The following is a 24,558-nucleotide window of genomic DNA, read 5'->3' as shown; positions in this document are numbered from 1 at the left end:
ATCATGTTTATACTCACATTAGAATAGTCATAATCCATTTTGGAGAGACTATTGGATCCCAAATTTTAGATCTTTTGAAGATCAATATGCAACTTACATTCCTCCTAGAGAAAATGAGTACTTAGTTTCCAATTATGTGGTGAATAATGAATGGAGTTTGAACATGATTGGGACTTTCCTCCATGGATTTATTTAAGGTTTAATAGTTGATTTGAAGGTTGTAACCAATGGAAACAATGATAGTCCTAATTGGGATATGCCCATTGATGAAATTTTCTAACTAAAATGAGCTTATAATTATATTAGTTATTAGAATATGGATATCAGTAATCCATATCCTTCATTTAGAAAGTTTTTGCATTGGAAGGGACCTGTTCATATATGTTTCGCTAGGGAACCAGAATTGATCGCAGATCGAAGGTTGCATAGTTCAACAGAGGACTTGAACTTTCATTATAGTGAGATTAGAGTTAGGCTGCAAGGTTATCAATCTAACACTCAAGTAAACATGAGAGCAAAATAAGTGAATGAAGTTTCAATTTGAATTTGAATTGTCCTTAGAGAATGACACGCTTCATCTTTATATAGTACGGTGGTTATGAAAGTTTGTTGATCTTTATGTGTGGGATATTGAGATCTATTAAATGGACCATGGGTCCGGATCCCCTACGCTCTAGTCCATTATAGTGTTCATGCTCCACCAGTGACTTTAGTGAATTATCACGTTTCTCTCGACTGCAATTATTAGGCCTTCTTACCGGTCCAAAACAAAATCCATTTGATTCTCAAGTCATCCGTGAATCTTGATCACAAATGCACAAAGATTCCCCCATCTTATGAAAAATGATGATATTTAGTTTTGTACTTACTATATGTACAATAAAGATAACCATGCTTGTGATATGTTAAGTAAGAGGTCTTTACGGTTCTGACATATGATGATCTAACCTAACCTTTCTACTTTTATATATATATATATATATATATATATATATATATATATATATATATATATATATATATATATATATATATATATATATATATATATATATATATATATATATATATATATATATATATATATATATATATATATATATATATATATATATACCTTTGAACCTAGCAAAATGTGCGGGATATTAGGGTTATACTATCACAGAAAATGGTGAGTGACTCATCACTAGAAATATATCATGATATGATTTGGAAAACACATCATTCCTTGAGGCTAACATCTCGACTATGACTCATATAACCCCGATCCATTATGTGACATGGTGGGTGAATCATACTTAAAGATGTAGCATGATATGGTGAGTTTTCCTTTATGACTTGAAAAATGTGTCACCTTGCATATCCTTATTTAAGTTCTCTTTATGCATCTCATGTGATCGAGGGGGCGCTTGGGACAAGTTTTGTTGATATCATGTAGGCTTAGGTCATGATATTTCATAACGGTTCACAGTCTCTCAAGTACGTGACATGTAAAGACAAAATGAGTAAGATAAATCAAATGGTCTAGGCTCTAATATCAATCTCAAACTGAAATAATTATGCATATGCTTTGAGATTCCAAGGATGTGAAGAAGTATTTGAATCAATTTATCATAGAGGACAATTTGGGTATTTTTTTAACCTCGACATACATGTGTGGTTGGAGTGAAATACAACCTTGACATATCATTGGAGTTAGCACCATAATTGACCTACTTTTTTTTAGGTTTCTTTTAGGTATTTTTGGAATGATTGCAACAACCTAATTTTTTCTAGAAAGACTAAACTTGGTACTCAAATTTGAAATTTGTCAACACAAATTATCATAATGAGAATAAGGTTAGTCGTCTGTTCGCTTCTAAAGATGATAATATTACTAGGGAATTTTCATTGGACAAAACCTCGATTGGGGTTGAAGATTAACACCAATTTTTCACGATTAATATGATAATGGTGGTATCATTCACAACTCATCAATCACTTAATTAAAGAGATTGTGCGGAATCATGGAATTTATAATGTTATTTTAATAAAGTTGTAGGGGTTTCTTTTAGGTATTAAATGTTAGAAAATTATTTTAAATCAAATGGATCAAGGCTAGAATAATGAACAAGTCACTTTCCTTATAGTATTTCAAGCACTCTCAGATTGTCTTAGAGTTTCTACGCAGGAATACCTAGGATAATTCAACCTTCTCGAGTTTGCATAAGACGAAAACTCGAATGTGGAGAAGAGTGTCTGGAATTTATTCTAGAGGATATGCATTTTTGTTATGATTTTTCTGAATCCGAAATGCTCAAATTATAGGTCAAACTGGTGTTGTTTCATAAGGATGTGACCCTTGATGAAACACACGCATTCAACAACACTTTTGCTAAATGTTGCACTGTTTCGCCTACATCAACATTTTTCAAATGTTGCATTGTTTTGCCTACAACAACAGTTTTTAAAGGCTGTACTGTTTCGCATTCTGCAACACTGTACAAATTATTGCCTATTTTCAAATTTAAAATACAAACTGCCTACTGCAACAATTCACAAATGTTTCCTATTTCTGAATTCAAAAATTAACCTTCACATGCATATTTTCTTGTCATTTTGAAATACACTCAAGATTATTAATTATTAATAATTTACAACAATCCCCCACTTGTTCTAATAATGACAAGACCAATTCAAGAAAAAGAGAGGAAAATAATACTAATATAGTTAAGTATCTTTCGATTTGAACTTAACCTTAATAAGGATAGCACAAAGTTTAATCGAAATGTTAGGTAGTTATGCTTTGAACCGTTATCCCTTATGATTATATTGGTGTTACCATATACACATTCTTTAATGGTTTTTCACCTACATCTCTCGCCTAACACTATTTATGGCTATGTGTTTTTTCATGTTTTCATGAATTTTTCATGAGAGAAACTCCAACTCTCACTTTGAGACGACACCATCTCAAAATTCATATAGGTGAAGTTCATTTTGTATCTATTTCTTAAGATACATATCCTCGATATATAACTTCATTAAGAGTTTGAAAAAACTCAACCCTCAATATGTAATAGTCAATATTGTCACATAATGTTGCACAAACATCCAAGTCAACGACTTATTGTTACCCATTGAATCTTATGTTAGTGTTTGTTAACTTCAGATTGAGTTGTTGTTGTTGTCGGAACCCTTATTGAAGGAGTTTTAATCCCATACCTCTCGAGGTAGTGTTTACTAAGTCTCTGCCTAGTGGCTTAGTAAACGGATCAGCTAAATTATAGATTGTTTGTATATATGTTAGTGAAATGATTCCATCCTTAATCAAAGAATGTCTAAGACCTATGTGCCTAGACTTTCCATTGTATACTTCATTGAATGCTCTAGCTAGGGTGGCTTGACTATCATAATGTATCATCACTTTTGAAACATTGTCCTTAGCTAATGGAATCTCCAACAGAAGGTCCCTCAACCATTCCGCTTCTTGTCCAACGGACGCAAGAGCCACAAACTCCGATTCCATGGTCGACAGAGTAATACACGTTTTTTTCTTGCTATTCCAAGAAATTTCACCTCCGACTAATATAAATATCCATCCATTTTTAGATTTATAATCTCCAACACTCGATATCCAACTCACATCAGTATATCTTTCTAGAATGGCAAGAAACCTACCGTAATGAAGGCCAAGATTTTTGGTTTTTAAAACATAACGGAAAATTCTAGTTATGGCCTACCAATATTCATCATTTAGATTACTAGTAAATCTACTCATTTACTAACTGCAAATGCTATGCCTGGTCTATTACATTACATCAAATTCATTAGACAACCAATTACACTTGCATATTTCAATTGAACCACTAATCTTCCATCATTATTTTAAAATTTATCACTAGCATCAAATAGAGTACTCACTTTCTTGAAACTAAGTGTTTGAACTTATCAATAATTTTCTCAACATAATGTGTTTGACTAAGTCCATAATCCTCACTATTTCGCCTTACTTTGATTTCCAAAAGTGTGTCAACTAGTCCAAGATCATTCATCTTGAATGTAGAAGTTAGAAACCTCTTTGTTTCTAAAATTCCATTCATCTCGTTGTTAATGATCAACATGTAATCAACATAGCGACAAGGGAATATCACAATGTTCTCACACAACTGTGTACAAACACTTGTCACAATAATTAGATGAAGAAGGTTTTTAAATGATCATGCAAGATGTTGCAATAAGGTTTTTAGATGAAGTGAGAGATGAAATTATGAGCAATTTTAAAGTAGTATGGTATAAATTGCAATGAGCACCTTATTTATGTACACTTGTATCAAATCTTCACTTGAATTTCTATGCTAAATCTTCTTGATTAACTTCATCATTGATGCACATGACACTTTTGATCATTTTCTTCTTTGATAATCTTTGTCTTCATTAAAATCAAACTAGACATAAGATATATTTTTCACAATCTCCCCTTTTTGATGATGACAAACTCTTTGAATTTGTGTTTTGATAATGATTGAAAATTCTCCCCCTAAGTTGTGTGTCTCCTCTTTGTTCATTACAAGGAAGCACGTAACCTTCTAGTTTCTCCATGTAAATCTCTTCATCAAGATCTCCATTTAGAAATGTCGTTTGACATCCATTTGATGAACTGTAAGTTCATATAAAGAAGCTAATGCAAATGATACTCTAATTGTCGTCGTCCTTGCTACCAGTGCATATGTGTAAAAATAATCAACACTTTTATTTTGTCTAAATCCTTAGCTATTAATCTATACATGTAGGTGTTTAATGTACCATCACTATGATACTTCCTTCTAAACACCCACTTGCATCCAATGACTCTTAATCCTTAGGTAGATCGACAAGTTCTCGAGTATGGTTTGACAATGTTGAATCCATTTCGTCTTGGATAACATCCTTCCAAAAAGAGAAGTCATTTGAAACCATTGTTTCCTTATAAATTTTAGGATCATCTTCCACTTAAAAAAAAAAAATTACGAACACAATTCTTACTATCTCTTTCTATTATATAAAAGAAACAAGTCGAAATTAAATTTTCTATGATCCTAAATCCTTAATTTTTCGGTCCTTAATTTTTCGGATGCTATAAAACAAAACATTTAGCTTAAAATCTCTGTATATTAATTTTTCTTTTACTTTTCAGATTCTTCAGCCTATCTAATCTAAACATAATACAATATTAAATTTTGATAATAAAGATACCATACGACTCTAATGCATTAACCAAGATATATAAAAAAAAGATAACATTATCATTTTTCCGTATTTGACTGCAACTATGTGTGCCGGTAGCATGGTTTTTACTTTTTACTAATAATCAATAGTAAATAAATATAATCTAGGTAATTATCATTTTTTTATTTATTTCTTATATAAAAAAGCTGTTAAATGTGCATCTCCATTTTCACATTATTAAAATATCATGTATTTATATGCTATGATTGGTGTGACATCATATTATCTTTTATTTTATTTTATATATAAAAGTATTGCAATTGGCACCAACGAATGAGAGACCAAGTGGGTGTGGGATTGGGGCGGTCCCTGATAAATACTCCGTTGATTGATAGAGCATACAAACCAATGCCAGCGGACAATTAATACGTGTCTCCCACCACCGAATCCAAATATGTTCTAATTTTTTTTATTATTTATTTTCATCAAATAACGCTTCCTTTCCCCGCCACTGTGGATAATGGCGTCGTCACTCCCACACTTAGACGATGATTCCGTCTCCGCTTCCCCTCGCTCCGATCACTTCCAAGACGCTCCGCCACGTGTACGCTTCATGTGTAGTTTCGGCGGCAAGATCCTCCCCCGTCCCTCCGACAATCAACTCCGTTACGTCGGCGGCGACACCCGAATCGTCGCCGTCAATCGCTCTATTCCGTTCTCCGCCCTTGTCCACAAACTCTCTAAACTCTGCGGTAACAATTTCCAAACCTTCCCTTTTTCAATTTTCTCAATTTCTTATAGTTTTTTTCTATGGTGGTTTTGAATTTTGATCGCGTGCAGGCATGAGCAACATAACGGCAAAGTACCAACTTCCAAACGAAGACCTAGACGCGTTGATCACAGTAACAACAGACGAAGACGTGGAGAACATGATAGACGAGTACGACCGCGTCTCACAGAATGAAAACCCACGAGCGGCTCGGCTTCGTGTCTTCCTCTTCCCTGAAGGCGAAGATTCTCGAGCCAACAGCATAAGCTCGCTCTTAAACGGCTCAACTAAAAGAGAAAACTGGTTCATGGACGCTTTAAACGGTGGCGTTTCAGGACTCGAACGAGGTCGCTCAGAAGCTTCTTCTATGCTTTCTGAAGTACCAGATTATTTATTCGGGTTGGATAATAACTCCGAAGAAACAAACCAAAACCTCCGCGAATTACGACCTAAGGAACGGCACCTTCTTCAACAACATGATAATGTTTCCAATTCGGATCCGGGCTCTCCTGCTCCGGTTGTTTCTTCACCGTTTTGTTCAACTTCATCAGCGTTGAGTGTGCCTTCTATCCCGAATCTTCCACCGGTTAAAACCAAACTCGAAAACCCGGTTTCTGATTTCAAAGAAAATCAAAACGAAACGGTTTTTCAACCGCAATTGAAACCGAATGTTTACCAGATTAACCCTGCCGTACACTACCCTCAACCACAAGCACAAGCTTCACAGGCGCAAGAAGCTGCATATTCGGGTCATCATGCACAACCGGTTCCAGTTTACTATATTTCGGGTTCAGTTCAACCCGGAAATATGCCGATCCAACAGGTTCATTATCCATTCGTTCAACAACCTTATCATGCAGTTATGCAACCTCAGGTTCCAATTGGGTATCATCATATGGTTCCGGGTTCGGGTCAAGTGTATGGTGCAGGGATGAGGCATGTGTCCCCAGTGCAGCCCTACAGTCCCACGGCTGCGGTGGTTCGTGACGGTTTGAAACAACAAGTGTATCAAGCTGTGCCGAACCCAGGTCCGGTTCCGGTTTACCATGCAATGGCAGTGACTGGTGGGGATGAACCGCAAAGAGGTGGAACGGAGTTTGGAATGGGTCGGGGCACCAACCCGCCGAATAATTGACCTGTTTTTTCTTAATTAGTGTGTTTAATGTAATTCATTTTAATTGGGGAAATGGTTGCTTGTGTATGCACTTTGAATTTTGTTTTTTTTGGCTGAAGCACTTTCAGTTATGTATGATGCTCAAAAGTCCAAGAAATATATATATTTGTATTTTATAAAAAACATGTGTGGAGGTAATTTAATTATTCTATTATATATAAAAATACAGAGAAAGAGAGATTTGAACATTGTTAAATGAAGGTTGAAGGTTAAGTTCTTTTAAAGTTTAGAACTTTAAGTGATATTTTATTATTGAATTATTTATTGAATTTGAATAAATAGAATTGAAAGTCTCTATACTTTTTCTCCCTATTTTTCCCTAACATAGAAATAAATAAATAAACTCCATTTAACACAAAACTTACCTAACATAGAAATAAATAAATAAACTCCGTTTAACACAAAACTTACAAAGGAGAAGAAGAGAGTTGGTTTGAAAAATGTTGAAGGAAGTTGTCTATATTGGTTTGTTAGTTTAATTCGTCCAAGAACTTCGAACAAAGAGATTTTTATTTCCTCTTATTTTATTAATTTTGTGTGTGTAATAGACTCTAACTCTGATGCATGTCGTTCTGAAATTGAGTATGAGTATATTCGGTGTTGTTTTCCATTACGGGGGGAGTTTGTCAGAGACAAAAAATGTTCTATAAGAGTGGGGTTCAAACCACTGTAAATGATCAAAATATTGAAAAATGGGGTGTCTCAGAAGTGTTGAAATTGGTTCCAGACTGGGGTAATGAAAGAAATGACTTTAGGGTTTAGAGCAAAAACTTGACGGTATAAATGATTTTTTTTTAAGTTAACAAGGATGATCGAGTTGTAGATGTTGCGAGTTATGCTATTGGAAACCATATTGAAGTTCATTTATATGTTGAACACAATGTGAAGGACATCAATGTCAAAGTGTTGAGTCTCAATATATTGATTTGACTGAATGTACTGAATCAAGTGACGAAGAAGAGGAATTAGTTGAAAGTGATGATGATGCAAAAAGGGTTAGGTTTGATGATATTGAGGATGAGAGAACAACTATATTGGATGATGAATTTGAAGTAATTGAAGTTAAGAGACCCAAAGGTGGTACAAACATAGTTGAAATCAAAAGGGAAGTCATATAGGATTAAGGTTTGTGACACTAAGTCACCCCAAAAGAAATTAACCCAAAGAAGAAGAAATTGAAATTGGTTGCACCTGCTAGGATAGTCAAAACTCATAAAACCAAAGTATCTCAAAGAGTGGATGATGGGGAAGACCAATATGTGAGTGATGAACTGGGTAACTCAAATTCAGATGCCTTTGAAGATGAAAAACTTCTGAACTATGAAAAATTTAGGAAGGATATATTATATAAGGACTATGAGTTTAAGTTAGGTATGAAATTGAATTCCTTAAGTGATTTCAAGGATAAAATAATAAAGTGGTCAATTTTAAATGGAATGAAAATTATATTTGTCAAGAATAAAAGGTATAGGGTGAGGATAGAATGCAAAAGAATATCTACATGTAGGTTTTGGATTTGGTAGGCATTCCTTGTAGACATGTTTGTGCAACATTAAGCTATAGACACACACAAAAATAGAGGATTTTCTGGATGATTTCTACTATAGGGAAATGTATGCACTTTGTTATAGTTTTGTTATAAGTCCAATAAATGGAATAGATATGTGGCATGAAGTTAATGCATATGATTTACACCCTCCTTTGTACAAGAAAGAACCTGGCAGACTAAAGAAATTTAAGTTTAGGAAATTATGTGAGGGTGGTTCAAGATTGAGGAGAGTTGAAATTACATACAGAAGTACCAAATGTGATAAAAGGGGCCACAACAAAAGAAGATGCAATGAACCAACTCAGGATCCAAATTTTTTAAAAATAAAACAAAAACAAATCAGCAAAAAAAAACTTATTAATTAATCTAATTAAATTAACCAATCCTAATTAACTTAATTAATCTTAATTGAGAATGATTTAATTAACCAAAAACCCAATTCTATTAATTCAATTAATAAAATCTAATTAATTTAAATTAATCAAAAATATAATTAACACACTACTAGTGAACTATAATTAATAAAAAAACAAAGTCTTTGAAGTTTTAATGATTAATGACTAACAACTAGTTATGTTAAACTAAAACCCAGACTTAAATTAACAGTTAATCAAGATGGATTAGAGACTTAAAAATTCAAAATGGTCTCCCTTTGACTATTTAGGTCACTGGGGTTGATCAGATGCCTTACATGGACTCTGGACATGTCATTGACCTAGTCCTTAGGTTAGAAGAAAGATGGTCAAAATTTGGGGTGCGACAAATATCTTCTTGTGTTTCCTACCAAAGCAAGCTTAAAACCCCTCAATTACTGTTTTTATTTACATCACAAAATATCTCTTGTTTTAAGTTTGCAATCTTTGTGGAGACAAATTTATTTTATTACTCGATAACAACACTAGTACACTTGCTAGTAAATTATCCATCAGAGTACAAGCAACTAAAGGAAAACATTGATCACACTTTGCTTTTGCTTGAATTCAACTCAATTCCAAGTCAAAGCTTACCAAGCATCAAAAAGGGGGAAACCGAAGTTGCATGCCTCTGCTATGTAGTTCTGTTACTTGTCTCTTAAGCTTTATTTTGGTTTTTAGTTTATATAATTGAGTCTCCTAATCAATTGCACATTTTTGGATCAAGTTTTAGATCCATGTTTTAGCATGCTTAACTCAAACTGTTTGTGTTTGAGTATGATCATTATGCTTTAAGTCAATTATTTGAGTTTTGGATTAAGAACCATATTTGAGATTGGTTCAAGTTAAGACATAAGTTAAATCTAAAAACATATTCAAAATTGCAAAATTTTGAGATTATAGGTGTGTGATTCGAATCACACACCCTATGAGTTGAATCAAAGAAAATAAAAGGAAATTAGAACTCTGTGAGTCGAATCACAATTTGTGCACGAGTTGAATCATGAATCTTGTGACTCAAATTACACCTTGTTCATGAATCAAATCATGAAAACATGGTTTACCTTTGTCTTGTTTGAGTCGAATCATAGCTTATTCTTGACTCAAATCAAGCCATGTGTGACTTGAATCATAACATTGCCTTGACTTGAATCATGGCAAAAATGGGTTTCTCATAAGTGTAGATATTGTTCCAAACTACTTCCCCACTTAAATCAAATCACATAAGTGCTCATAACTTGAATCATGCATGATTTTTCACTATCTTTTGCGCTTAATCTCTAGCACTTATAAATCCTTTTTTTTCTTCTTAAATCATTCATAATGTTAGAAAACACATACTTCCATTATTTATTTGAAAACTCACAAATCACTTGTTCTTTCATTTTTCAAAAGAGTTTTGGATCTTTTATGAACCCTTGCAAATGATTTCTTTCATCTTCTAACTCATTGTTTTTTCATTGTTGCATGGATCTAAATCTTATCTTTAAATATTTATGATTATTGAGGATATTCAATTTTGAATTTAACATTTCTTTGAATATTTGTCTAAGATTTCAGAGGTTCATAATATTGTGTGGTGTTGTGAATGGTTCTAACAATTCCTGTGGAAAAGAAAGAGGTTCTTCTCTCCAGGTTGGCCTTCGTAGTGTTGTGTGGAAGCCTACAGACGGGGTAGAATTTCTTCTCAATATTCAAATAGACCAACACTCAAGATACCAACAGAATCAAGTAAAGATTTATGCAGAACATAGACTTAGGAGCGGGTTGTTGGGGATGGAAGATTGAAGAAGTGAATTCGAGTAAAGATTTCACATAGAGTTTAGTTCATAGATTACATACAAGTCAAAGATCCAGAAAGAAGAAATTTATTTTTCAGCGTTTATTTTGGATATTGTGATTGTACAAACTCTTGTAATTTTGTTACAAATCATATTAGAAGACCAACCAATTTTTAATAGACAACCATTAAGAGTAGATTAAGCACAGAGTGAGGGCGAACCACTACTAAGAAAAATACTTATAACCACGATTACGAAAGACTTATAATAACGGTTGATCAACCGTTGTTAGGTAGGGTGTGATTGTGCGTGGGTTATTTACAACTACAATCCAGTCTCCGTGGTAGAAAACTGGAAATACCTGTAACCATAATTATTTTAAATACCCGTGGTGAAAAGTCTTTCAACATTTTTTATTTTTGTCTAGCTACATTGATAATTTTCATCATAATATATAATATTAAATATTTTTAACACAACAGCAACAAAAACAATATGAATAATACGAATAACAAGAACAATAACAACAATAATATTAATAATAACAACAAAAACAACAACAATAACAATAACAATAACAACAACAACTACTACAAGAATAACAAGAAAAACAAGAAAAACAAGAAGAACAACAATAACAACAAGAAAAAAAAACAAGAACGACGATAAGAACAACAACAAGAACAATAAGAACAATAACAAGAACAACAATAAGAGCAACAAGAACAATAAGAACAATAACAAGGATAACAAAAACTTACACTATTATATAATTAAAATATTTTTTAATTAGTTTCTTCAAACTTTACAAGCACTATTTTTCTTGGCTTTTCCGACTCTATATATTGTCTTATATAGTAATTTTTTTTTAACTTGTTTCTTCATTAGTTTCTTTTAAAATAGTGTTTCCATAGTTTATTAAATTGCATATATATGCGAGTTTGTATTTACATTAGTTCAAAGTCATGTTGAAATTCTAACTCTCGGTCAATAAGATATTACAATTTATTATTTGTCATTATTATTATTCTTTTGTCTGGAATAATTTTTAGGCAGAGTAGAGGTGGACATTTGATTTCACAAAGAACATATTGACCATTGAATTGTCTTGATATATAAAAATTTCACAAAATATTATTTGGAGTAACATGTTTGTTGGATGATTAGAATAAGTCAAATGCAGTGTAATTGACTTTTGAAGTGTTTTTGGAGAATAGCTTATTTGAGAAGCTATTTTGGAAGGCTTCTCGTTTGCTGCAGAAATAGCAATTTCTTGAAGCCAAAATAGAAAAAACAGTTTTGTTTTATTAGGCAGTTTTGGATGCTTAGTTTAGTCTGTTTGTTTAGTGGTTTGTACACTATAAATAGACCTCAATTGTAATATTTGTGGTTAATGCCTTCAGATAATGTCATTCAATATTCTCATCTCAATTTTTCTTATTTCTCTATTTTCATCATCTTCCTCCATTAACCTTTCTACCACCAAAATAACAACTTCCACCATTGATTCACCTTGAACAAGTTTGATCTTGTTCCAACATTTGACATCAAGAGCTTTGGTTCTGATCCTATTCCGCTGCAATCATGTCCGTTTCAAACGATAAAATACCCACCAACCTTCCAATTCTTGATTCGAAGAACTACGACAAATGGTGCAAGCAAATGAAAGTCTTGTTCGGTTATCAAGATGTGCTTGATGTGATTACCACCAGTGTTACTCCTCTTGTTGAAGAGGCTACTGCAGCCCAGCAAGCTACTCACAAAGAAGAGAAGAAGAAAGACTACAAAGCTCTCTTCTTGATACATTCTTGCGTCGATAGTGACAACTTTGAGAAAGTTGGCGATTATGACTCGGCAAAGCAAGCTTGGGGGATTCTTGAGAAGGCTTATGCAGGGTAGACAAAGCAAAGGTTGTGAGGTTACAAACTCACAAACGTCAATTCGAGTTACTTCAAATGGAAGAAAAGGAAACGGTCAATGATTATGTGACGCGTGTTACACGTTTGGTGAATCAAATGAAGTCTTGCGGTGAAGTTATTTCAGAGCAGAATATTGTATCAAAAGTGTTGCGTTCTTTAACACCTAGATTCAATAACATTGTCGTTGCGATTGAAGAATCGAAGGACCTCAAGACTATGACCAAAGATAAGCTTCAAAGCTCATTGGAAGCTCATGAACAAAGGATGGATGAAAGAGGAAACGATAAGGCGAAAGCGGAAGTGGCTTTGCAAGCTCGTTTAAATAAAAAGAACAAGAGATCGAAAGGGAAATGGTCTTCTAGAAGTAATAAGAATTTCCAGAATTTTGGTGGAAAAGATCCACAAAATTCAAAGGGGCTAAAGGGTGAAGGAAGCTCCAAAGAGGGTAATCAAAGCGCCTACAAACCACTCGACAAAAGTTCCATGAAGTGTTATAATTGTCAAAGGTTTGGGCATTTTTCGAGAGAATGTCGCTCAAAACGCAAGGAAAATGATTCGGATGAGGCTAAGGTAGCTAGGCAAGAAACAGATGATGAAAATACGCTTCTTGTGGTGATTACGAAGGAGAATAATGGCATGGACAGCAGTAGAAAGTTGTTGGACAACAACTACTGCAGTACCGAAAAAGTGCAGAAAACGCGTTCGAAGAAAAACGCATTGGTAACGGTTTGAGATGGAGTTCAAGGTAGTGATGAGTGGTACTTGGATTCTGGTTGTTCGACTCATATGACTGGTAGAAAGGATTGGTTCGTGAAGATCAATCAAGCCACACGAAGTAGAGTGAGATTCGCAGATAACACGACTTTAGCGGCCGACGGTGTCGGTGATGTTTTGATCATGAGAAGGGATGGTGGTCATTCCTTGATCAAAGATGTATTGTATATTCCTGGAATCAAATGTAATCTTTTAAGTATTGGCCAATTGCTTGAAAGGAATTACACGATTCGCATGGAAAACAAGGTTTTGTGTGTTTTGGACCAAAACAGTGTTTTGATCCTTAAGGCTCCTATGGCTGCCAATAGAACTTTCAAGATTGAGTTGAAAGTTATGGAGAATAGGTGCTTAGCTACTGCTGCAAGTCGTGAAGAATGGTTATGGCACTACCGTCTCGATCATCTCAACTTTCGAGACCTCGACACGTTACATAAGCACGGTATGGTGTCCGGGCTGCCACGGATTAATATTCCATCTGAAATATGTGATGAGTGTGTGCAAGGGAAGCAACACAAGAGTAATTTCAGCAAGGATGCGGGTCATAGGACCAAGCATCACCTTAAGGTGGTGTATTCCGATGTATGCGGACCAATGCAAGTCAATTCGTATGGAGGCAACCGATACTTCGTCACGTTTATTGATGATTTTAGTAGGAAGTTATGGATTTCTCTCATTAGGAGGAAGGATGAGGTGTTTGAAGTGTTCAAACGGTTCAAATCCATGGTTCAGCGACAAAGAGGTCACAAACTCAAAATTCTCAAAACCGACGGTGGAGGCGAATTTACGTCGGGTGAATTTAGGAGTTATTGTGATGACGAGGGTATAGTGCGTGAGGTTGTACCACCTTATACGCCTCAACAAAATGGTGTTGCCGAGAGGAAAAATCGGACGATTATGAACATGGTGCATAGCATGTTGAAAGCGAAGAATTTACCGAAAGAGCTTTGGGGTGAAGCCGTTTCTACTGCCGCCTATTTGCTGAATAGGTATCCTACAAAGAAGCTTGAAAAGGTTACTCCATAAGAGGTATGGTCCGGATTCAAACCGAGTTTGAGTCATTTGCGTGTTTTCGGTTCGGTAGCGTTTCGACATATTCCGGGTCAACTTCGAAAGAAGTTAGATGACAAGGGTGAAAAAATGTTGCTTGTTGGTTATCATCCTACTGGAGGCTACAAGTTGTTTGATATGAGTAACAAGAAGATCATGATTAGTCGAGACATGATCATGGATGAAATTCGGACTTTTGACAGCAGAATTTCTGCTATACCAGTCCAAGAAATTGATTCCCAGAAAGGGGAAATCGATTTCCAGCCTGAAATTACACTTCCTGAAGCTGCTGAGATTCGAAATGCAGGCCCAGAAATCGATTTACCACATGGGGAAATCGATTTCCTGGGAGGAAATTTAAATTTTCAGCCTGTTAATGATGCTGGACAACAACCATTCGCAACGGAGAATGGTGAATCGAGTAGACGACCAGCGAGGAAGAGAGGTATGCCTCAAAGACTCCGAGATTGTGAGGTATTCCGTGATAGTGATATCAATAATGATGGTGATCTCATTCATTTCGCTTTAATGGCCGAATCTGAACCGGTAGATACGGAGGAGGCATTAAGCGATCCAAAGTGGATGAATGCAATGAAGGAAGAGCTTGAATCGATTGAGAAAAACAATACTTGGATGTTGGTTGACTTACCGAAAGGTAAAAAGGCAATTGGTGTGAAGTGGGTCTTCAAAGTGAAAGCGAATTCGAAAGGCGAGATAATCAAGCATAAGGCTCGATTAGTTGCAAAAGGATTTTTGTAAAAGGAAGGCATAGACTTTGATGAGGTATTTGCTCCGGTTGCTCGACATGAAACCATCCAGTTAGTTGTTGCGATAGCAAATAACAATAGTTGGTCGTTATATCAAATGGACGTCAAATCGGCATTTTTGAATGGTCCATTGGATGAGGAGGTGTATGTTGGACAACCCCCTGGTTTTGTTGTTCAAAATCAAGAGGCAAGGGGCTACAAGTTGAGGAAGGCACTCTATGGTTTGAAACAAGCTCCAAGAGCTTGGAACAAACGCATAGATGGTTTTCTTAATAACATTGGTTTCAAAAAGTGTGTGTCTGAGCATGGTGTTTATGTGAAATCGGGTGCAGCGAAGGAGTAATCATACTTTGTCTATATGTGGATGATTTGTTGATTACTGGAAGTTGTGAAAAGTACATTTCAAGCTTTAAAGAAGAGCTTATGAAGGAGTTTGAAATGAGTGACATTGGGTATGTGAAGTACTTCTTAGGCATAGAGTTCCAAAAGACAAAGTTGGGGCTGCTCATGCATCAAAGTAGGTATGCTTTGGAGATCTTAAAGAGGTGTGATATGGAGCATTGTAATGCTGCCATAACTCCAGCCGAGGCACGGTCACAACTATCCAAAAGCGAGGAAGAGCAAGATGTGGATCCGACTCAATACCGGAGATTGATTGGATCATTGCGTTATGTCATACCCCAAAATTTGCCCATTAATCTTGCAAAACATTTCTCGAAGTACTCCAACTTATTCTGCAAGGCATTGACCTTAAAGGAACAAAGCCCAGCTCACAACAGACCCAATCCAGAAAAAAGCCCAAACTAGCTTGCTCGCTAGGCGAGCAACTCCTTCGCCTAGCGAAGCTTACGAATACCAGAATTATTGGGCTTCATTCTGAGCCCATTAGGTCACAAATGGCCTGCTCGCTAGGCGAGCAAATCCTTCGCCTAGCGAAACCTGCGAATATCAGAATTTTTGGGCTTCATTCTGAGCCCATTAGGTCACAACAAGAGCATTATAAATAGCCAAGCTTCAGTCAGAAAAAAAGAGGAAAACGGAGAAAGGAGAACCCTAGCAAGCAGACTCTAACACTCACGGGAGGCAAACCCTGAAGGAACTCGGCGGCATCAAGGTTTACCTCTGCCCAATTCAACCCGATTTGCCGATTCAAAGTCTCAAGTCAATTGCAAACAGGTTTACATTGCTATTATTGCCTTATGTTCTTAATTTGCATATGGCATTATGATTACATCTATGAAAATATCTTAAGTTTGGCATGTGAATTGTAGTATGTACCTGAATACCTTAAATGATTAACCATATAATTGCTGTAATGAAAGCCATAAGGCATAAAATTGGCTGAAATTGTACTGATATCAAAACCAGAATACGCAGTCGCTCGCTAGCACATCGCTAAGCGAGCATGCAGCGAGTATTCGCTAAGCCTTCGCTAGGCGAGTCAGGGGCGAACGTGACAGTAGCTGACTTTTCTGTTTTGATTTTTCACTCATGTTTTTATCATAGCCATGCATCATTTACCCGACCCTATTTACTGTTGTTTCTTTTTGGTGTAATCCTCGATTGCACCCTGATTTGGTGTTCTGACATGTTTTGTTGAGTTTTGTAAAGGTTCACATATCCCAGGAAAAGATTGCTTGTTAGGTATTCCACTTTATTTGTGGGATACCCTTGTGGAGATTCACCCTGAATTACTCAATTGATTTTAATGTATTAATTTTATGGCAAAGATCCACCCTAAATTGCTTAATTGATCTTAATGTATTAATTTTAATGTGGGGATTCCTCCTAATTACCTAATTGATTGTAAAATACGGCCTTTGAATATGTGATCTTGGACCTCTCTTTGTTGCTTTACGGTATTACGGTATTATGGTCATGTCCCGCGAATGTGGGGATACACTTAGCAAAGACCCTTCGATTAAATCATCATGTCCCTATAAAATAAATCATAGTCCCTCGGATGTTGCCTTCGAATATATGATTTTGTCCCTCGATGACCCTTCGGTGTAGCTTACGGTTAAATGATGATCGTCCCTCCGAATGCTAAGGTATCCTTACAAATGTTGCCTTCAATGACCAATCGATGACCCTTCTACATCCAAAGGATAAAACTACTTACTTCTCAATAGCGAGGACAGTTTTACCCTCACAAGGATAGGAAATGCCCATCAAGACCTTGGGTAGGTATAACTCTTAATTGCTTACTCACCAATCGAAATACTTTTCACACCTCACACCTTTTCAAAACATCTTTTAGAAAATCACCACTTGGTATACATTCATGCTAGAATCATTATCGAGTTATATTTTTCTAAACAACTTTCAAAACTGAACGAGATAACCACTTTGTATACATTCCTACACGAATCATTACAAAGTTAAATTCTCTTTTCAAAACATTTTCTAAACAATTCACAACCACTTTTTCCAGACAAACATAAGTGATCAAGCAATTAAGAGCCCATGGATAACCATGGATACAAAGGGTGCTAACACCTTCCCTTTGTATAATGTACCTCCCGGACCCAAAATCTAATTAAGGTCTTTCCTGTTCTTTTCCACCTTTCCTTATTGGATAAAAGAAAAGTCGGTGGCTACTCTTGCTAACCGCGACATTTGCTTTCCAAAGCAAAACACAAAAAGTCAGTTCACCGTATGACACGTTATTTGTGCAATACGCGACCAAATTTAGCATTTAGTGTCGGTATTGCTAGTAGGTTCATGGAGAGGCCAAAGGTATCACACTTGGCAGTGGTTAAGAGGATCCTTCGTTATGTGAAAGGTACTCTTGGCTGTGGAATTTTGTTTCCGGCAAGTGACACGGGCAGAAGGTGCAATTTACTTGGATACACCGACTCCAATTGGTGCGGAGATAAAGATGATCGAAAGTCTACGGCTGTTATGTCTTTATGTTCGGTGGAGCACCAATCTCTTGGTGTTCTAAAAAGGAGCCAGTGGTTGCTCTCTCTTCTTGCAAGGCAGAGTACATTGCAGCGTCATTGTGTGCATGCCAATCTGTGTGGCTTGTGAGCTTACTGCGTGAGCTGGACAGCAGCACGAGAGAAGATGTTTTGTTGTTGGTGGACAACGTTTCAGCCATCAATCTTGCTAAGAATTCCATAGCACATGGGAGGAGCAAGAACATTGAGATGAGATTCCATTACTTGAGAGATTTAGTGAGTTCTGGACAGTTACGTTTGAGCTACTGCAGAAGTGAAGAACAAGTCGCAAACTTGTTGACGAAAGCGGTTACGAATGATGTTTTCAAGCGACTCGTGGTGAGGTTAGGCATGACGAACATTGAGCATTTGACTTAAGGTGGTGTGTTGGATGATTAGAATAACTCAAATGCAGTGTAATTGGCTTTTGAAGTGTTTTTGGAGAATAGCTTATTTGAGAAGCTATTTTGGAAGACTTCTTATTTGCTGCAGAAATAGCAATTTCCTGAAGCCAAAACAGAAAAAACAGTTTTGTTTTATTAGGCAGTTTTGGATGCTTTGTTTAGTCTGTTTGTTTAGTGGTTTGTACACTATAAATAGACCTCAATTGTAATATTTATGATTAATGCCTTCAGATAATTCCATTCAATATTCTCATCTCAATTTTTCTTATTTCTCTATTTTCATCATCTTCCTCAATTAACCTTTCTACCACCAAAATAACAACTTCCACCATTGATTCACCTTGAACAAGTTTGATCTTGTTCCAACAATGTTGTCATCATCAAAACTAACACAATTATCTAATATTTGCAGACAGTTGTATTTACAAATACATAGATCCACAAACAATACTAACTTAAAAAAATTCTTGGAAGTTTAATGTACTTTGACAACCACTAAACATGATATTATGGATGTTTTGTGTGTGATTAATAGGTATACGGGAAGATCAAGAATTGTAAAAAAGGTGTTTTGTTACTTGAAAGGAACAACAAATTTTGATATTTTCTATAAGAAAAATGGATAATATACTATGATTGGTTTCTGTTAAGAATAATACGTTAAGTGTGAGTTGGAGTCTCACATTGATTATAAATGTGAAGATTTAAACATTTATAAGTGAGAGAACTCACACATCTATCACCTTAAGGTTTTTGGTGAATATGTGGTATCTCTCTCATTTGTGTGTTACTCTTAGCCCAATATTGATGTTCTTACTCATGACCTAACAAATAGTATCAGAGCCTGGTTCGAGTTAATGGACCAATTTACTTATATCAAAATGCTCAAGAAGAGGTGTCTCGTTGAAATTGAAATGTTCAGGAAGATGTGTATCGAAATGTCCAAGAATATGTGTCAACGACGACATAAGTGTACATGGACAAAAGAGTTTTCACTTGAGGGAGAGCATTGTGGACTCACACTTGAGGGGGAGTGTTAAGAATAATAAGTCAAGTGTGAGTAGGGGTGTGCAAAAAAACCGGTTATTCATAACCAAATTGATGTCCAAATTGTTCCACTTTTAAAAAAACAAAACAAATGCTAAAATAAAATTTTGGTTATCCATTTTGTTATCCAAATATAAATCGTTATCCATTATAAAAATTTGGTTTTGTTATTGGGTATCCAAAATTTACTATGCCTTAAATTATTATATTTGTCTATTTTCATGTTTTATCACATTATAAATTAATTTTATATTTTAAATTATTTTAAAAGTTATAAAAAAATTATTTTAAAAATAAAATTCAGATTTTTCTTTTTCTTTTCACGAAAAATATTATATTCGAAATTTTTTTATCGAAAAAATTATATTTGATATTTTTTTTCAAATAAAATTATTATTTTCTTCTAAATAAAAAAAATATTTTTTATCAAAAATATTTTGTATTTTTTTCAGTAAAAAAATTTAGATTTTTTAAAAATATTTTTTTATAACTTTTTTAATTTTCAAAAAGGTTATTTTTTCAAATTTTCAGAACAAAAAAACTTTTATTTTCAGATTTTTTTTTTATTTTTCAGAATTGTTTTATTTTTTATTTCCATTTTTTTAAAATAAATTTTTTTCAGTTATTTTTAATTTTTGGAATTATTTTTTTTATTTTTTTTTTAATTTTCAATTTTTTTTTTCATTTTCAGAATATAATTTTATTATTTTTAATTTTTTTATATTTTTTTTCTGAATATTTGTTATTTTTTTATATTTTTTTGTATGTTTTTTAAAATTTAAAAGAAAAACTATTTTAAAACCTCATAAAATTTATTTATGTTTTTAATTTTAAAAATTAATATTAATTTTAAAAAAATAAAATTTAAATTAAATTAAATAATTTTGATTAAAATCAAAGCCAATTTAAAATTGGTTTTAAATCGGTTCGGAACAGGTTTAGAATTTTAAATTAATTTTTATAAAAGATGATTTGATTTATAAACCATAACCATAAAAATGAATTGGTTCCTATTAAATGGTATCCATGCACATCCCTAAATGTGAGTTAGAATCCCTCATTGATTATCAATATTAATGCTAGTTCTATTCTCATGACCTAACATCAATTATTGTATCATGGGCATCAAAGAAATAATAGTTTACTAATTTGTCCATAGAGGAGTTCTAACTATAACAATTTCAGCATGCTAAGCCATTTAGGTAACAAGAAGATTGAAGAGTTACATTTTTATTAAGATAAACCAATTGTGATTCATTATGATAATAGTTCAACTATTAAACTTTAATTTTCTTAGTGATCTTGTTTAGTGATATAACCATAGATTTGATAAAGTGAAGACCAATTAACATATATTATAATGAGTTTTCTAAAGCTACTTGAATTACTCAGAGTTTGTTCAAATTCAGTTTTCAAACTCATTCATAGATATGTTTCAATTTAGGAAAGATGTGGAGTTTTTTAGTATTTTTTTTCTTTAATAAATTTCTACTCGTTAAAAAGTCTTTTGCTTTTATCAATTCTTTAGAAGAATCTCATGTTATTAGAATTTGTTAAACATGGGATTAGTGATTCTTATATTGTTTTAGTTTTCACTTAAATTTATATTTAACTATATTTCAAATCAATAAATTATCATTCAATTCTGCAGTAAAATATACTTACGTTTATAATTTGACATCCAGTCATAATTTGATAAAAGCATAAACCATGTTACAATTAGAGGTAAAAATTATATAAAAAAATGTGATTATGATAATCCCGTTTGATGAAAGACAAACCATTTTATACACATGATCATATATCATTTCCCTATTTTAAATTAGAATCGTACTTCGATCACTTCTAGTGTAAAGTGATATTATCAATAATTGATAAATAAATTAAATAAAACATACTAGACGGGGATGCATTAACATAAATGTGTAAGAACAATAAGAAATGTTTTTTTCACTTTTTTATTTACTCATTCAGACCAACGAATTCTTAAAAAGCCATATATAATTTTAAAGAAGCTAATTAATAATTTGATTTTTATGTGATTGATCTATAGTACGTACTACGTAGTTATCAATATTAACATAATTTTATATTTATTAATTAAAATCTGAACTGGTAGGTTAAAAAATGTTTTTTAATAACTGAATATATATATATATATATATATATATATATATATATATATATATATATATATAGAGAGAGAGATATAGATATATATATATATATATATATATATATATATATATATATATATATATATATATATATATATATATAGATAGATAGAGAGAGAGAAAGATGATAAATTTTAAATTTTTCAAACAAAGCTTTCATAGCTCAGTTGGTTAGAGCACCCGTTTAGTAAGCGGGAGGTCATGAGTTCAACTCTCATTGAAAGCAAGAATTTTTTTTTTATCTCAATTTATCATGTTTTTTTTTCTTGCCTTATTTGTGTAGCTTTAGAAGCTGAGACATGTCTTGCTTTCTTTGATGTTATGAATTTAGTGATTATTTTTATGTAACATTCCAATTCAAAATAAAAGTGCATTAAACATTTAATCTATTGAAAACTTGTAAAATTCTTTCACATGGGTTTTGGGAAAATTAAGCTCATGTTTATTGATAATAACAAACAATTATATACATGAGAAATCAATATCTCTCTCCTAAGTTCTAAGGCAATGCAGAAGATTTAAAACAATTTCATTCTCATTCAAGTTACTATGATTTGACTGAGACAAGAGGAGGAGGAAATATCTCAAGGTATATTTTACTTTTTTCATAAAACTATGCATTTTGTGTCACCTCTTCTATGCCAAGTACCATCTTGTACATTGTTCATCTCCAAATGTTTATCATATTAATTAAAACTGATGAAAATTGCTTACAAAGTGAATTCTAGAACAAAGGAACAAAGCTTTCATAGCTCAGTTGGTTAGAGCACCCGTTTAGTAAGCGGGAGGTCATGAGTTCAACTCTCATTGAAAGCATAAAAGTTTATTTTATCTCAAATTTTCATGTTTTTTGTTGTTGTTTTGCCGTGCTTTCTTTTATGCTTATGAATTTAATGTTTGTTTTTACGTAACATTCCAATTTAAAATAAAGGTGCATCAAACACTCAATTTATTGAAAATTTATAAAATTGTTTATTATTTTTAATTCATTCTTTTTCTTTTTTTTTCTATTTCATTTATATATTTCAGTTTGAGCTTTTTCACTCATTTCCATGGCTCTTTTCTCTTAAATCTCTTCAAATCAAATCATTTTATAATAGTTCACATATTATCTTGTGTTCATTGTTCTTGTGATTGTTCTCTTGCTCTCACTGTAACACCCTAAACCCCACACATAATTTATCGCATAAATTAAATATAAAATAAAACCACATAGGATGTCACATATTCATAACACACATGACCTACATGGATTTCAACAGTAAATTTCAATACACACATTTGTAATAAGGATGTTTACACGACATCCCACTTATCTGAATCATACCTGAGATGTTTACATGACATCCATCTCATCTGATTGGTATTATATATTCACATAATAAGACATTCATAACTTGTCATTGCATGCTCACTTCCATTTTAAAGTATCATCGCAGCGGAATTATCATCACAATTATGGAAGATAAAACAAGTAATAACATCTAGTCCCAACTTCAATTGTAATAACAAAATAAGAGAGTTGTAATCAATCAACTCAACATCTTAAGAATTCTCAACAACAAAATTAGTCTTATGACTTCAAAATAATCAGAGATAAGGAATAAAATAAGCGTTTAACCCAACCCGATGCTACATGATCATAGCAAGGTACCACTAGTAAAAGCGACAAAATAAAGAAGTAATCCAAGAGCTACCTTCCACTTACTTCAGCAATACTACTCTTGAGTATCTGCACGATGCCCATGTAAAGACAACATTCAAACAGAAGGGGTGAGAATTCATTTCAATAATAACAATATAAAATGAATAATAGAGTAAAACATCTACACAATCATGTACAACAATATATCACATTCTTACATCCAAATCATAATCAACATCATACACGACAGCATCTCAATTATTATCAACATCATACAAAACCATATCTCAATTATCATTAACATCATATGTAACAATATCTCATCCAACAACACATTAACAACAACCAATACAAATGCAACACTTATGCAATGTACTCAACACCGACTCGACATGCACATGGTACCAAATATGAACACTCAAGTTCATCTCACTCCATGATCCCCACCATAGGATCTATTCCCTCTTGGAACCGGAGCACACCAAAATCGCTAACATCATCATAGGTAACGCTTCACTAATCCCCCATAATAGGAATTAACTACTCGCACCTGATCCATCACAATGAGATTGAGGCTCACAAAAACTCGATATCATCAACATAGGTAACACTTCACTAATACCCCATAATAAGAATTAGCTACTCGCACCCGATCCATCACCATAGAATCGAGGCTCACCAAAATTGGACCGAAGCCCGTACACCAAGATGCATGACTCTCAAATAACACGCATTAACATAACAAGGTTCACCTAAAGGATCCTCACACATATCTCATCATTTATGCATCACACCATTCATCATGCACCAACCAATTCATGTTACCACATGAATAATATCAACAAACAACAACAACTCGTCAACATATTAACATCATCGACATAGCAACATAATTATCACACAATGATATTACAACAATGCAACGATTCATCAACCAAACGTATAAACCAATACATCTATTAA

At 33.7% G+C, this 24,558-nt stretch overlaps 1 protein-coding gene and 2 non-coding genes across 3 annotated transcripts; all 3 read left to right on the top strand.

The window, feature by feature from the left end:
• The first annotated feature begins 5,517 nt into the window (after nt 1–5,517).
• LOC127103337 (uncharacterized) lies at nt 5,518–7,296 on the top strand. The gene is made up of 2 exons (XM_051040602.1): nt 5,518–5,939; nt 6,028–7,296. The coding sequence occupies exons 1-2, from the start codon at nt 5,708–5,710 to the stop codon at nt 7,089–7,091; spliced, it is 1,296 nt and encodes a 431-aa protein (XP_050896559.1). The 5' UTR covers nt 5,518–5,707; the 3' UTR covers nt 7,092–7,296.
• Nucleotides 7,297–22,102: 14,806 nt separating this feature from the next.
• Nucleotides 22,103–22,176, top strand: TRNAT-AGU (transfer RNA threonine (anticodon AGU)). The gene has a single exon. It is a non-coding gene; the product is annotated as a tRNA-Thr (tRNA).
• A 516-nt stretch (nt 22,177–22,692) lies between these two features.
• Nucleotides 22,693–22,766, top strand: TRNAT-AGU (transfer RNA threonine (anticodon AGU)). The gene has a single exon. It is a non-coding gene; the product is annotated as a tRNA-Thr (tRNA).
• The last annotated feature ends 1,792 nt before the right edge of the window (nt 22,767–24,558 follow it).

Source organism: Lathyrus oleraceus, chromosome 7, assembly GCF_024323335.1.
Source record: "Lathyrus oleraceus cultivar Zhongwan6 chromosome 7, CAAS_Psat_ZW6_1.0, whole genome shotgun sequence".
NCBI lineage: Eukaryota > Viridiplantae > Streptophyta > Magnoliopsida > Fabales > Fabaceae > Lathyrus > Lathyrus oleraceus.
The sequence above is the reverse complement of the archived record's forward strand: the minus strand, read 5'-3'. Positions and strand labels throughout refer to the sequence as shown.